This window comes from Camellia sinensis, chromosome 6 (genome assembly GCF_055761805.1).
Source record: "Camellia sinensis isolate YWXY chromosome 6, ASM5576180v1, whole genome shotgun sequence".
NCBI classification, from domain to species: Eukaryota; Viridiplantae; Streptophyta; class Magnoliopsida; order Ericales; family Theaceae; genus Camellia; species Camellia sinensis.
Window position 1 is genome coordinate 173,472,058 of NC_138966.1, and position 16,723 is coordinate 173,488,780.

Consider the following 16,723-nt stretch of genomic DNA (forward strand, 5'->3'; position numbering starts at 1 on the left):
AGGATGTAACTTATTCATACCAACAACAGGCATCGGCTCTGGAAAGTCAAGATCGTGATCAACCCCAACAAGTCCAAATACATAAGGACTACCTGGATGTGCATGCCTGTATACATAAAAATGAGTCAGAGCAAGATGCTGAGAAGCACAGATACAGACACAGATATGTTGTTACCAAGTCTAGTTAGTAGTTACAAACATGGGACAACGATACGATATGATACAAAACTATGAAGCATGGACGCTACTAAGAAGGTGTTATGCCTGTCAGACACATGTCCAAATATGTTCTGTTAGTTTTAAAAAAAAAAAAAAAAAAATTGGCCCTGACACACCTTGGACACTTAAGGGGCACACATGTCAATTGCTTAGACGCAAATGAATAAGACTACCAAGATTGAAACAGAGTTAGTGGCACAAGGCCTCACAAGCTCAATGCGATCTTTCCACCATCCACTGATTCTATCTGCTGTAATGGTATTTGAATGTAATATTTGTATATATGACATATAATAAATATATAAAACTACATTTTACAGGTATGGTATGACCAACATGCATTGTCCTACATTTTTAAAAATTGCCGTGTCAACTTGTCTATTTCATATCAGCATCAATGTTTGTGCTTCTCAGCCTGAAACACAACTAAAGTTCAATTCATTGCTTAATTTGAGCTAAATTCTTTAAGAAAAAAACGAATCAAAGTTAAATTCACATCCTCAATGTTAATGAATCTGGACATGTTTCAGGTATCCTTCTCTTTGCTTTCTTCATGTCACTACAGCTAGCTTTTACAAATATTTTTTTCCGTTTAGTGTTCCAACAACTTAGTTATTAAAAAAAAAAAATTCTATTTACAGAAGAGCCCAAATGGATTGAAACTACTGAGATATCAGCATGTCATTACCCAGATATAAAACGGCCCTTACGAGAGCGAGCTTGAGTTGGACCCTGAACTTCCTCCACTATGCACTACAAACACCAAAAGACAACCAATTCAACAAATTACTCAAGACTAATATATGTCAACATTCCAGAATGAACAGCAGATCGGGTGATGAAAAGTTAAGTAACATATAGTCCTCAAGCGACAATACTAGAGGACCTATGACATGAAGAAACAAAGAAAGGACACAACTACAGAGCATGAAAAAACTAGAGAATTTCTTAAGTGAATCTAAAAATAACTGCAGTATACACAATAACCATGGAACCTCATAAGTGAAGTGTAATGGGAGATGAGGGGAGTATGAATAATTGACTAACACATTGCATAACAAGGTACTTATGGTTGAGTGTCTTCAGGAATTACTATCCGTTGGGTGATGCAAAGATCAGTCTCGAGGTACTCTTTTGATAAGCAAATTAGTTCACTAAAAAGCAACAAAACATAGCACAACTTATTTACATTCCAATTGTACAAATAGAGGCTCTTATATAAAAAATATTAAAACATATGCTTCAACTTACGAAAAGGGAGCCCTGCTCCTTCAAAAGAAGCATCCACACTCACTCTTTTCAAATGCACCACATAAGACAAAGTGGCACCACATCCTAAGCTATAAAAAAGTTCCTCCGAGTAAAACCCCCACTCCCGCCAACACATCATAGACTGATCTTGGTATAACCCAAGCAACACCAAACACAGAACATAAGAAACTTCAAAGCTCCAGTAACATATATTTAACCACCACCTTATTGTTCTTGTAAATAAAACACCAATTTGTCCTAATTTTCTTTTTTCTCCACAAATTATCTGTACTCAAAATGACTTCATACACTGCTGTCAAGGCAAAGAACACCACCATCATAAGGGTTTCTGTAAAAATAAATGTATAGAGAAATAGAGAGAATAAATTATGTATTGATTGATTTGTTGATTTGTTGTATTACAATGATTCATGATTCCTATATATAGAAGAGGGTGGGTGTGTAGTAGGTAAGGAGTAGGTGAAGTGGAGGTGGTAGTGGTGTAGTGGGTTAGGTTTAGTGGAGTAGGTGAGGTGGTAGTGGTGTAGTGGGTTAGGTTTAGTGGAGTAGGTTTAAGTGGGTGAAGTAGGTGGAGAGTAGGTGGATTTTAACAACCCCCCGCAAACTCAAGGGGGATAGGAACTAACCAACTTGAGTTTGGAGAGAATAACAAAAACAAGAAAATACATAAAAATAAAAAAGGATAGGAGACACTGTATGGTCGTGTCAGACCGTTGGTGAAGACACTGAAAGGTGGTGTCATAACGTTGTAGAGGACACTGTATGGGGGTGTCATAACTTTGTAGAGGACACTGTATGGGGGTGTCATAACGTTGTAGAGGACACTGTATGGTGGTGGCAGACCGATGTAGAAGACAGTTTATGGGGTCATGTCGGACCGTTGTAGAAGACAGTTTATGAGGTCATGTCGGACCGTTGTAGCAGACAATGTTGTGACAGTTGTTGTGACAGTTTACAGAGTCTTGCTGGACCCTTGTAGAAACTAACCGGAATCAATGTCGGGACAGTTTACAGAGTCTTGTCGGACCCATAAAGGAGCTAACCGGAATCAATGTCGGGACAGTTTACAGAGTCTTGTCGGACCCATAAAGGAGCTAACCGGAATTAATGTCGGGACAGTTTACAGAGTCTTGTCGGACCCATAAAGGAGCTAACCGGAATCAATGTCGAGACAGTTTACAGAGTCTTGTCGGACCCATGAAGGAGCTAACCGGAATCAATGTCGGGACAGTTTACAGAGTCTTGTCGGACCCCTAAAAAGTCGCACCCTCAAAAGGTGTGCCCAATCTTTCAAAAGGCGTGCCATCAAAAGGCGTGCCCAATCCATAAAAAGACGTGCCATCAAAAGTTGCGCCCTCAAAAGGCGCGCCCACTTCATCAAAAGTCGTGCCCGACAGAAAGCGTCGAGCCATCAAAAGGTGAGCCGGAGACGCGGCGAGGCACGTGAGCGACAGAGTGGCGTGTCGGCCGCGTCGTCAGTGTCAATATAAACCAATGCGGAGGCTGTGCTTGAGGCAGAAGCGAAGACAAAAAAACCTGGGAAAAAACTTCTGAAAAACTCTTCATTTTCTGAGAGAGATATTCGTTTTTCTGAGAGATTGCCTCTAAGAGCTGCAAATCTTGAAACACTCCCCTTCCGAACATTATCAGTCTGAAATTGCTATTTCGCTGAAACACTTAGCAACCCAAAAAACATGGCCTCTTCTTCCCGTTCAGCTACCCAGAATATGGCCTCTTCATCCCGTGGTCTACTCACTCTCTTTCCCGACCTCAACGAGTCAACAAGAGAGATAACTGGTGCGGAGGCCCGTGAACCTCAACCAAACACTTCTGGTTTTGCTCCGTTGAACTTTCCGATGCGGTCGGTGGAGCAAAGAATGGCAGTGCAGTTGGATGTGGAGGCCAATCAGTATACATTGAAGTCATGTGTGGAAACCATGACTGCGGTCACAAACTTGTCGCACCGGCTGCAGAGCAGGACAAATGAGGTGCAACAGTTAAACTCCCAGCTGGCTCTGCTCCAACGCATGTATAAGGATGCGCGAGCAGAGATAAGTGTGCTAAAGACAGAAAACAAGGAGCTGAAGCGGAAGGCCACCGTGATGTTCCGATTTGGAGGGCCACCATATGCTGTAGTGGAGGAGCAGGGAGGAGGCAACTTGCTTGGTGGTTTAGGAAGCACGGAGGCAACACCGTCAAGGGCCGCACAGGACGGAGGCAAGAAGAAGAGACCAGCGGCAGAGTAGATAAGAAAAAATCCCGCCTGTGGATGTGGTTGTTTTGTTGTGGTTTTGTTTGTTTGTTTGTTTGTTTGTTTTTTTTTTTTTTTTTTTTTTTTTTTTTGGTGTAGAATGGTGAGCGGGGTGAATCCCTGATATGAATAAAACAAGTGTGTGTTGCAAACTCAAATGGGAGGTGTGGTAGAAAAATCAACCGGAATGAATGTAGTTTTTTTTTTTTTTTTTTTTTTTTGGTGAAAAATAATAATAAGAAAAAAATAAAAATAAAATGAAGTGTTGGAAGCCAGTGGAATCAATGAAGGCTAGTATAATATATTTGAGTGGGGAAAAGAATGATGGGTATGTTGTGGGACTCCTTAAGAAATGGTAATTTGCAAATAGCCTGTCAAGCAAAACGTTTTCCATCCATGTCCAACTCAAAATCATCAGGATAGAAGTCCAAAATAGGTGATGATGAATCTGTCATCAATTTCCTGTAAAAGAAAGGAAGTGCATGTGCTCTCGCAGCAGGCAATACACCCATTAACTGATCAAATGGCTTAAAGGGCTTCCCAAGGGTGAAGTAAATTTCCAACTGATCAAGACCATAAAAATCTGAAGCAAATGGGGCGTAATGGTAAGGATAGAACCTTAGTTCAGGGTTGATCTTTCGTTTGTCATCGATTAGAAGATTGGATGGCTCTTCTTTGATGCAGAGATTGTAGAGGTCAGTCTTCTCTCCTCCTTCAACTAGAGCATTGGAGTACTCCGGGTACTTGGCTAGGACATATTGTTCAACATATTGCATTTCAGTTGGTGTGATTGGGCCTGACCATCTTAGGTCAAGACCATGGAGTGTCGATATGGCTTCTGCTATTATGTGGGCAGGAATCACTGTATGTGCTTCCTTGAAAACCATGCTGCTTGGTCTGCCATTTTGGGTTGGTGACTTGGGATTGGAAGCAAACAAGGACTTTCGCATATCACCTTCCACTGTGGCCTTAGATCCTCTATGCAGTTTGATCTGTTTATTGAAAGTGTTGTTGAAGAATCTGCCATTGAAGAAGAAATGAAGGAAATTTGGGTTTGTCCGGCGGGCGGCCAAGGCGAGGTTGCCGCCCGCCGGTGAAGCGGAATTACTAAATTGTTTAACCTTGCTCTGATACCATGTAAAAATAAATGTATAGAGAAATAGAGAGAATAAATTATGTATTGATTGATTTGTTGATTTGTTGTATTACAATGATTCATGATTCCTATATATAGAAGAGGGTGGGTGTGTAGTAGGTAAGGAGTAGGTGAAGTGGAGGTGGTAGTGGTGTAGTGGGTTAGGTTTAGTGGAGTAGGTGAGGTGGTAGTGGTGTAGTGGGTTAGGTTTAGTGGAGTAGGTTTAAGTGGGTGAAGTAGGTGGAGAGTAGGTGGATTTTAACAGTTTCACTACTCACAGAAAGCACCTTATGAAATAATTAAATATATTGTGCTAGCAGCCATCCACCTGATGTCATCTTCCACCTCCCCCAAATGAATCCACCGCATCTATGTTCCCATCCCAAAAGGCTCCCTGAACATAAGAAACCACATGGGACCTTCCTTACCTCCCCAGTCATCCATACTCTATAGAATGCACATATTTTCTATCAACAACCTATCTGTGCAAATTATTCCTCTCCAAGCAATGAAGTGGTGCACATACAAATGTGTGTGATCCTGACCCTTTTAAGGAGATATAGAAATTTTGTGTGTGCATCCGTGTGTGTGTGTGTTTGAGAGAGAGACCATGTAATGGATGGCAACCTAGGGCTTCTCCCTCATGCCATTATATTTATATTTATACTAATAATGCTGAAAAATAAAAAAATAAAAAAATACCCATGAGGGATAATATAACATAGCGTAGCAACATGGTAAGGATTTAGAAAGTGTCATTAATGCCAAATGAAATATGTTATTAATTTGGATTTAGTCAGGTTTAGGTAATTACCCAAGCTAAACATCCAACTTTATACGTACATGAAATACTATTTTACAGCAACATAAAAGAATATTACTCACAACTGAATACCCATTACGCGTGAGATCATCCAAAGTTTGTCGTAGATTCTGCATAAGAAGCATTTAAACAATCAACAATAAAGCATCTGCTATCAAAGAGAAAGTTCAGGAAAAAATATAATTATGTACATAAAACATTGTATCTACACACATATTTCTGTAGAGCGATTGCAGAGGGAATGAGGATCAAAATTTCGTTTCAGCATATTGTTTTGGTTAGTTTGGAAACAATATCTGAATTTTTTTTACACTAGCTGATAGTTACCTATATCACAACCCTCCTTTATTTGGGCTTGGGACCAGCTGTATAAAGTTAAAATACTAAGCACATACAGGTAAAGCTCACCAATTCTATTTTAATAATTAGCTTAAAACACAGTTCTTAAACAATAAAAAATTTATTTTAGTTTAGCGAGTCATGGTTTATATGACCTTGTGAAAAGTGTCGGGCTCAAGGAGAGAGGACAAAGTGCATGGTAGTGCACCACAATCCCAATTAAAATGGTGAAAAACAATATTGCCCATGACAGTCAACTATAAAACCTAGTCAAAGTCAAAGTCAAAGTCAAAAACTTTACCAAGAAGAGCGAAAATGAATTCCCGCTCATGAAACAGCCACTTCATGAATTGACCATAACAATTTGTGAATTTACTACAAATTTGTCTCAAATTCACAAATTGGAGAAACAGAGTGCCCTCCATGGCCACATTTGCCAAGGTTTTTTGCAGATGTCATGTTTCCCACACCTTGCAACACACTCAATCTGGAGGAGATATTAAATTGATTTCTCAGCCACCAACTGTGGCCAAAGAACATTTCCCAAATGCATAATTAAATAATGCATCTCCATGCCATGAGTGCAAATGTCAAAGAAGGTTTTAGTCTTTAACGAGGGAAAACACACAACATATTCCATTACATAACATAACATACCACGACAGGGCAGCCAGCTCTTGGAATACTGTCTGAACGCAACCCACCAAAAGGATTCAAACCAGCATATTCCACTAAAATACAAGCATCAATCCCAATAGCTTCATAAAAATCCCCAACCTGGAAAAGAAAAGACAAATAACTTGCGGCCCCCATTGTTTATCAACCTAAGGTGAAGATCAAAAGTATAACAGAAACCACAGAAACCAAAGGCATGAGAACTTTCAATGAGGGAAATCAGAATAAAGAGATATGTAAAGCAAGGATAGGAGTAATGGAAATGAAAATGACATACCCTGCAGAGCAAAACTTCACGAGGAAATTTTGACTTGAACTGCAAAATCTCCCAGTTAAGTGTTCCTTCTTTTAGACTACATCAAACAAAGAATAAACATGCATAAATTTAAATTTAAAAAGAAAAATAATCTCAAGAAGTGACTTTTGTGCATTCATGCATGTCTGGCTGCACAAAGAAAGGAGACAGACAAGTTTTGTGCATTCAATCCCGTAGAAATGTTTTGTTATATGATTGAATTGATTAGAGAACGGATTTTTAACATTTCTCATTGGTCACATTGAATGTATTGGTTGATTGCCTGCTAAAGAGATAAGCAAAGAATCTATCTAAAAACCAAAGTAAAGAAATTGTTTATATCAGAAAGTATCCCCACACCCAAGCACCAATTAGGGCAAGAAAACCCAAAGAGACTGCCAAATTCTTCCCATAAAGACTTTCTCAAACTTGGACTAATGGAACCATATACGCCCAATAACCACCACTCCAACCCATCAAGATTTGCAAATCTCACCGGCACTATAAATTCTCCTAATACTTCTCAAAGATGGCATGACAGCGTCATCAAACACTTCCGACACATGAACACACATCCAAAACATGTCTTGTTATTTTTATAAATAAAAGAAAAAAAAGACTTGGACATGCTTTGGACCCTTGGAGGACACACGTGCCCATCTTTTAGACACAAGAGAAACACATTACAAGTTTAAATAAAATAACTTGAGATTTACTGATAAAAGAAAACAATGTAGATTTAAACCTATCAATCTGTCCTTATTTAATCGTTAGAAATATTTACTGAATTTGATTAACCAAATGGCCACTAAAAGAGTTAAGCAGAGAAGAAGAATTCATGTAGCCGACCCTATTTGATGGGACTTAAGGCTTAATTTAATTTGGTTTGGTTTGGTTTGGTTTGGTTATGATACATTAAATATTTAAAACTACATTTTGTGTGACCCCCACGTGTATTGTTTTAAATCTCGGCATTAGCGTGTTTGTGTCATGTCTGTGCTATGTTACATGTCTACGTCCATACTTTTTATTACAACACAATTTAGCCCCCAAATACTCGTAATTAATATCCTGTCAAACTTTTGAATTTTTTTTTTTTTTTTTGAAGAATTACAATATCAAGACTATTTCAAAATGAGCAAAAGTGTTAATGTCAAAGACACCAAGTTACATGGACATATAAATAAAAACCATACACAAAGGAAAATTGAATATCATGATGATTTAGTTATGTAACTCTATTGTAAGGTTTTAGAAATTGATCATTGTGATGAATTAGATGCATCCCCCTATATGGCCACCTCTACTACAAAGATCCCAGTCATTAAATGATTTAAATCCATGAGGGAAAAGAGGCATTGCATTTTATACATTTGCACCAGATCAAATAGAAGTAGTATACCTAAAGAGCACATATAGTGAATAATATTTGTAGAGATTATACAAACCATTTAAGACTATTTTCTCCATTATTTTTGAAGTAAAATGATGCAAATACAAAATTTAAATAAAAAAATAAAAATAAAAATAAAAAAACACAGAAAACACCTCTTTCGAAGGAATCAAAACAGAGTTCACTGCTAACCTTAACATGATTACGAGCTCACCTTCCATTTTTCAAGTTAACATCCAACCCTAGTAAATTAGTGTACATGAGCCTTTTAATTAGTTGCATAGAAGAAGGCTTTCTGCACAACTGCATCCTCTGCAGCAAGAAACATCAATATATATACGAGTATACAAAAAGAATGTCAGTCATAGTCTAGAATTCCAATTATCAGCTCATGGAAAACTCAACAAGATTCAGTCATCTAGTGCACCTCCTTCCACCACAGAATATGAAAATGATCCTTATCATCAAGGACATTGTTCAATTCTCTAAGTTTCCTGGTCGCTTTTGCGGTCCCTTTAAAAAGTTTCCGTTCTTTCAAGCAACGAATCCGTTCACACTGTCTCATACTGCAATGAATAAACATAAAATAAAATCGAATCCTAAGTCTGCTAAATGATAATCAGATATCAAATATGACAAGAAGTTATGGGGAACATAATCAAAAAAATTCTTTTATCCAAAATCTAACCCTTCATATCTTATAAAGAATGAATTTAAAAAGGAGGTGAAATACTGATATTGCAACATTTCATTATTTGTAGAAGATATAGTAGCTCTAATGATGCAATTGAGATTTTTAAGAAATCTTTAATTTTAAAATTTTATTATTTTTTGGAATTAGTATTTTGATTTGGTATGTTTGGTTCAATATGAAATAGCCTAAAATTAATAAGTTTTCAAAATTGTGTTGATTTAGTTTTCCTATTTTATGCTTTTTTTATTATACCAGAATTAGGTTTAGTTTATTATAAACAACAATGTAAGCCTTAGGTCTCAACAACTTTTGATGATTAACAAAAATTTGAGTTATTTACTCTTTCTCCAACTTTAGATATCGAATCAACGATTGTTGATGCCTTTATTTACGACAAGGAAGCATGTTTGTGTCAAGGTTGTTAAGATCGCGATCTGGATCGTAGGATTGTACAATCCCACGATCCAATAGATACCATTCGATCCTACTCATATTTTGGATCAGGCCCACGTCAGGATCGTAACAGGATCGCGATTCCATGCGATCCTATTTAATTGGGTTTTTTTGGCTACCTTCAAGTCAGCCAGACCTTTATCGGGATAAAAGAAGGAAAAAAGAGGAACCTCTGAGCTGCAATTGGGGCAAGACAAATTGGGGAAAGAGAAATTGGACATCAAACTTCAGATTTTGTGTAACAACCAACCAGGTATGCTCTTCAAATCTTTCTTCTCTATTTTTTTTTTTTTTTTTGGCTTTTTTTCTTTCTTCTTTGCAGCTCTTCTTTTTCTTCACTTGCTCTTCTTCTTCGATCTTCTCTGTAGTTCGAATCACCATTCTTCTTCTTCTTCTTCTTCTTCTTCTTCTTCTTCTATGTGTTCGATTCTTGCTCTTCTTCACCATTTTTTCTTCACCTGACTTCTTCATCGATGTAGTTCGACTTCTTTTTCTTCCCTTGTTATTCTGTTTCTGTTTGTATATTATATACTATATATAATATATGTATATATATATTTTTTTTGTGTGAATGAAAACCAAAACTTCAATTGAAACATTCTTGGTTTTTTTTTTTTTTTTTCTTCTTTATGTTTCTTCATCTTTCCTACTTTTTTCTTCTTCATTTTCTTGGTTCTTCTTTGCTGCTACTATTCTTCTTTAGTTCTTTTTTCCTGAACTTTGCTAGGAAAAAAAAAAAATCGTATTTATACCAATTTTTCCCTCTTTTGCCTATACTTATTTGTCACAATTTGCAATACACAGCTAACATCACAACACAATGTCAGCCTCTGGTTCAAGAAGCGAGAGGAAGAGAAAAAATGTTGCCGGCCACAGATCTGATCCCGATTGGGAACATGGCATTAAAGTAGATGCTGTTTCTAAAAAGGTAAAATGCAAGTATTGTAATGTTACTCGTTCTGGAGGAATATTTAGATTAAAACACCATTTGGTATGAACTCATCAAAATGTTGAACCATGTCCCCAAGTTCCTGAAGATGTTAGAGAAAAATTTATGAGTCTTTTAAGAACTCAAACATTAGAGTCTCAAAATAAGAGAAGGAGGATGCTTGATATTGGTGATGATGATTCTAAAGAAGAAAAAGTGGAACCATTGCATCATAGCCATCAAAACAAATAAAAACATTATGGGGCTATGGATAAATTTGTGGTGAAGAAATCTCAGCACCAAAATCAAAAAACTATCAATCAAATGTTTAAGAAAGAAGAGAGAGATGATGTTTGTCAAATAATTGCCCAATTTTTTACACTAGTGTAATTCCTTTTCATTGTGTCAACAACCCTATATTTCCACTTATGGTTAAGAAAATTAGAGCTAATCAAAAAGGCCCTGTGCCACCATCTTACCATTAAATTAGAGTGACTTTTTTTGAAAAAAAGAAATGCATGAGACATTGCAAGTACTAGACGAGTTTAAGGAATAATGGAAAAAGACCGTGTGTACAATTATGTCCAATGGATGGTCGGATAGAAAGAGAAAGTCAATTTGTAATTTTCTTGTCAATAGCCCTAATGGAACTATCTTTCTATCATCATTGGATACATCTAACATTTCAAAAACTAGTGAAAAGGTTTTTGAGATGTTGAATGAGGTTGTTGAGAGGTTGGAGGGGAACATGTCGTGCAAGTGGTGACAAACAATGCTTCTAATTACAAGTTAACGGGAGAAATGTTAATAAGTTGACAGACAATGCTTCTGATTATAAGTTGGCCACAGGTAATCCTTCTTATCCATTAACATTTCTCTCACCAACTTATAATTAGAAGCATTATCTGTCATCACTTGCACGACGTGTTCCACTCCAACCTTCTCAACAACCTCATCAACATCTAAAAAACCTTTTCACTGGTTTTTGAAATGTCAAATGTATCCAATGATGATAGAAAGATAGTTCTATTAGGGCTATTGACAAGAAAATTACAAACTGACCTTCTCTTTCTATCCGACCATCCATCGGACATAATTGTACACCCGATCTTTTTCCAATGTTCTTTGAACTCGTGTACTTGCAATGTCTCATGCACTTCTTTTTTTTTAAAAAAGTCACCCTAATTTAATGGTAAGATGGTTGCACAATGCCTTTTCCATAATCTCTAATTTTCTTAACCATTAGTAGAAATATAGGGTTGTTGACACAATTAAAAGGAATTGCACTAGTGTAAAAAAACCAGACAATTGTTTGACAAACATCATCTCTCTCTTCTTTCTTAAACATTTGATTGATAGTTTTTTGATTTTGATGCCAAGACTTTTTCACCACAAATTTATCTATACCCCCCATAATGTTTTCATTTGTTTTGATGGCCAGCATGCAATGATTCCACTTTTTCTTCTTCAGAATCATCATCACCAATATCAAGCATCCTCCTTTTCTTATTTTGAGACTCTAATGTTTGAGTTCTTAAAAGACTCATAAATTTTTCTCTAACATCTTCAGGAACTTGGGGAGATGGTTCAACATTTTGACGAGTGCATGTCAAATGGTGTTTTAATCTAAATATTCCTCCAGAACGAGTAACATTACAATACTTGCATTTTACCTTTTTGGAAACCGCATCTACTTCAATACCATATTCCCAACCGGGATTAGATTTGTGGCCAGCAGCGTTTTTTCTCTTCCTCCCTCTTCCTGAACCAAACGCTAAGGGTGTGTTTGGTAACGTTTACGTTTTCAGTTTATATTTACCAAATTTTTATAAACTGGTTTTTGTTTATTTTTAGAAAAACATAAACTACAAACGCATTTGGTAATTGACAAAATGTTTAAAAAAAATTTAAAATATAAAAAAGAGTGAGAAATAGCAAGTGCTGGCAAGTGGCGACGGAAGACGGTGGTGAAAAGTGGTGACGGTGGGTGGTGGGTAGCTGGTGGTGGCGGGTGGTGGTGGGTGGGTGGGTGACGATGACGGGTGGTGGGTGGTAGCGAGTGGGTGGGGGTAGTGGTGGCGGTAGCGGTTGGTGGGTGGTGGTAGCAGGTGGGTAGTGGATGGCGGGTGGTGATGGTAGGTGGGTGGGTGACAGTGGCGGGTGGTGGGTGGTAGCGAGTGGGTGGTGGTAGTGGTGGTGATGGCGGGTGGTGGGTAGTGGTGGCAGGTGGGTGGCGGATAGTGGGTGGTGGTAAGTGGTGGTGGGTGGGTGGGAGACGGTGGCGGATGGTAGGTGGTAGCGAGTGGGTGGCGGGTGGTAGGTGGTCGCGAGTGGGTGGTGGTGGTAGGTGGGTAGCGGTGGCAGGTGGGTGGCGGGTAATAGTGGTGGTGGTGGGTTAGTGACAGGTGGGTGGCAGGTTGTGGATGGTGGTGGCAGGTGGGTGGTGAGTAGTGGTGGGAAGTAGGTGGCGGGCGATGGATGGTAGTGGCGGGTGGTGGGTGGTGGCGGGTGGATGGCAGGTGGGTGGTGAGTGGTGGTGGTGGTGGTGGTGGCGGCGGCGAGGGATGGGTGGTGGTAGCGAGTGGATGGTGGCAGGTAGGTGGTGAGTGGTAGTGGTAGGTGGTGGTGGGGAGTGGGTGGTGGTGACGGAAGATGGCGGTGGAAAATGGTGGTGAGTGGTGGCTAGTGTTGGGTGGCAAAAAAAAAAAAACTGAAAACTCAAAATGAAAACACATTTTTTGTGTTTTCGTTTTTTGGCCAAATTTATAAACTGAGACCACTGATTTATAAATAAAAAATTTTACCAAACAAGTTTTTATTTGAGTTTTTAAAATTTTTGTAAATATAAACTGAAAACTGAAAACGTAAGTGTTACCAAACGGCACCTAACATTGTGTTGTGGCGTTAGTTGTGTGCTGCAAATTGTGACAAGTAAGTTTAGGCAAAAGAGGGAAAATTGGTATAAAAAGAATTTTTTTCCAACAAAGTTCAGGAAAAAAGAACCAAAGAAGAACAGCAGCAGCAGTAACAGTAGCAGTAGCAAAGAAGAATCAAGAAAAATGAAGAAGAAAAAAGAAGTAGAAAAAATGAAGAAACAGAAAGGGAAAAAAAGAGAGAAGAGTTTCAATCGAAGTTCTGGTTTTCATTCACACACAAATATATATATATATATTATACATAGTTGTCAAATCGAGATTCGTATCGTGAATCGAAATGGTCTTGTACCAAATCGCGAATCAAATCGAATCGAATCGTGAATCGTAAAGATTTAGTCGCTTACTTAAAAACATATATTTATATATTTAGATGTTAAATATATCTTATGAATATGAAATATTTACACTTAAATCAATGAAAATGTTATTTTGAATGATAATCACATAGTTTAATAGGTAAGAAGTCAACAAAGGTTCCTATGTAGATCACCATCTTACTTTTTTTTTTCTTTTTAGATATTTCTTATCAATCATTCTTAATAAAGATAATAACCAAATAGACAAATTATCAACATCCAAAGTAACAATAACCAACAACGGTATTAATAATTAGACAATAAGCATACATATTTTTCTAAGTAACAGTGAGCAAATAATAAGAAAAAATTATTTAGAATCTTTTATTTTAAAGCCTAAAACATTTTCAAAGGTATAACTGACTTTACACATGTAATATTCAATTTAATAAAATGGTAATAGATAATTCATAATGTAACTTTAATCTTAAACATCTTTAAAAGATATTTTATGATTTTTTAAAAAGAATAAAAAAAAAGGGAAGAAATGTTAAAAATATGTTGGGTCTGATTAAATCTGATTGGATCCTATTAAAAACTCCATGATCACTAAAATAATAACAAATCATGTATATATGTTGGTTATTTTGGTATTAAACGCTATTAGAAGTTGTATTATGTCATTTTTACTAAAAAGATGGAGAAAGAAAGAATCGAAAATATGTTGGACACAATAATTTAAAAAATTGCATGAATCATAAAAAGTAAATCGAATTGTGAATCGATTGTGAATCGTGTGATTCATTAGAGATTTACTTCCAAAATAGATTCACCTATAGATTCGTATCAATTTTGCAAAAAATTCAAATCGAATCGTGAATTGAATCACGAATCGCAAGTCGAATTGCGAATTGTAGGATTCTAATAACAGAGATTATATATTATATAATATATGATATACAAATAGAAATAGAACAACAAGGGAAGAAAAAGAAGTCGAACTACATCGAAGAAGTCAGATTAAGAAGAAGAAGAAGAATAGTGATTCGAACTACAGAGAAGAATCGAAGAAGAAGAAGAAGAGCAAGCAAAAAAAAAGAAGAGCAGCGAAGAAGAAGACCAACAACGAAGAAGAAAGAAAAAAGCCACAAAAAAAAAGAAAGAGAAGGAAGATTCGAAGAGCATACCTGGTTGGTTGTTACACAATCTGAAGTTTGATGTCCGATTTCTCTGTCCCCAATTTGTCTTGCCCTAATCGTAGCTCAGAGGTTCCTCTTTTATCCTTCTTTTATCCCGATAAAGGTCTGTTTGGCTTGAAGGCAGCCAAAAAAACCCAATTAAATAGGATCGCATGGAATAGCGATCTTGTTACAATCCTACCACGATCCTGACATGGGCCTAATCCAAAATACAAGTCAGATTGAATGGTATTTATTGGATCGTAGGATTGTACGATCCTACAATCCAGATCGCGATCCTAACAATCTTGATTACAAGTTTCCTTGCATCAGTTGGTATCAGAGCTTGCACTCAAATCCTGACCATGGCACATAGTCATGACGAGGAGCACGTGGTGGTTGGACTACTGCTAATTAATCTGAAGATGAGGTTTTTAAATGAAGAGTCTGATAACATATTCACAAACACAGGTCCATCTTTATTGCAACCATAAATTGTTTGGGATTTACCTCCTATATATGATGAGTATCCAGAGGATGAGACTGAAGCAGTTGAAGAGGAAAGACGGTCTTTTCAAACCATGGCGAGTCTTGAAGGAAATTCCATAACTGGTACTACCAAGGGGACAGTCATTTCAAACCATGGTGAGTCTTGAAGGAAATTTCAAAATTGGTACTACCAAGGGGTTTGGAAATTCATGCTTTCGAGGTTAATGAGTTTAATTCAACATTACAGGGACAATAAATCCACGAAATGAAGTAACACAATGCACCATCATGCATTTAAGGAAATTGGTTAATTTTCTGACAATTTTACCCGCAAACATGCCTGGTTGGCATTCATGACGGATAATACTATCGAATTTCCTTTGTATGTTTCTAAAGAAACCCATTGCATTAGATGACACAACAATGCATAAATTGTAGGTGACATTTGTTTTCTTGTTTTTCTTAATTTATTTGGTAAAAGAACTATACAAGAAAACATTGAGCATGATTAAATGTTAAAAGTACTTAAATCGCATATTAACAATCAACTCCCAGTTCACTGAACCCTTATGTTCAAATATAAAAAACCCAAATTTGCAGCGGAATCAGAGATGTATTAAGCTTTCTACCACTGTATTGCAAAAGTTAGCATAACAGAGTAAGAGAAACAGAGCGACCCACCATATTTATGAAGATAAAGACTCGTTCTTTATATCAAATCAAAACCCATAAAAAGTGAGTATAGAATATAGTATTTCACTACTGTTCGTGCCTGTATAGGCATTACTATATACATATATATATATATATATATATAGAGAGAGAGAGAGAGAGAGAGAGATTACAGTAAGGGAGGAGAGGAGGTAAAAGCACGGCGATGAAGAGGGGAACGGAGGAGGAGGGAGAGAGAGCGCCAGCGAGGAGCCGAAACAACGATGGTTTTGGCTGTTAACCAGTACATGGTTTGTGGGTATTGTGATGTATTCGATTTTGGGAAGGAAAAATAGGAGCAGAGAGATGAATCGAATTTAGGGATTTCTAGGTTAAGTGGTGGGTTTGTTTGTTCCCGCCAGAAAGCAAAAATAGAAAGATGTTTTTAGAAAGCACTTTCTGATTATTATTACATTTTATACTCTGCTTTTTTTAGGACCAGCAATACTAAGTATTATAAAGATTCTTTCATCAAAATTATCATGAAAATTTTGTGATTTTTAAATTACATTTATAATAAAGTATCATATACTAATTAAGGTAATCTAAAGATCACAAATTTTTCATGATCATTTTCATAAAAAAAATTTCATCAACCCTAACATTTCCTTTGTTAGGACGCCACACAAAACGACA

At 37.0% G+C, this 16,723-nt stretch overlaps 1 protein-coding gene across 11 annotated transcripts in view; it reads right to left on the minus strand.

Annotated features, from left to right (window-relative positions):
* The window catches only part of MSH1 (MUTL protein homolog 1), a 30,193-nt gene extending 13,689 nt beyond the window's left edge, over window positions 1-16,504 (minus strand). For 2 of the 11 annotated variants that reach the window (XM_082875346.1, XM_082875345.1), the window contains exons 1-9: window positions 16,222-16,496; window positions 15,398-15,502; window positions 8,830-8,968; window positions 8,617-8,714; window positions 6,992-7,067; window positions 6,697-6,816; window positions 5,763-5,810; window positions 908-972; window positions 21-106 (exon numbers count right to left, since the gene is read on the minus strand). In XM_082875346.1, coding sequence (XP_082731472.1) covers window positions 21-106; window positions 908-972; window positions 5,763-5,810; window positions 6,697-6,816; window positions 6,992-7,067; window positions 8,617-8,714; window positions 8,830-8,968; window positions 15,398-15,502; window positions 16,222-16,337 — 853 coding nt within the window. In that variant the 5' untranslated portion in view covers window positions 16,338-16,496. Of the gene's footprint in view, window positions 1-20; window positions 107-907; window positions 973-5,762; window positions 5,811-6,696; window positions 6,864-6,991; window positions 7,068-8,594; window positions 8,715-8,829; window positions 8,969-15,397; window positions 15,503-16,221 lie in introns of all 11 variants that reach the window. The other 9 variants (XM_082875349.1, XM_082875348.1, XM_082875352.1 and 6 more) reach the window with 8 other exon arrangements.
* Between the last annotated feature and the right edge of the window lie 219 nt (window positions 16,505-16,723).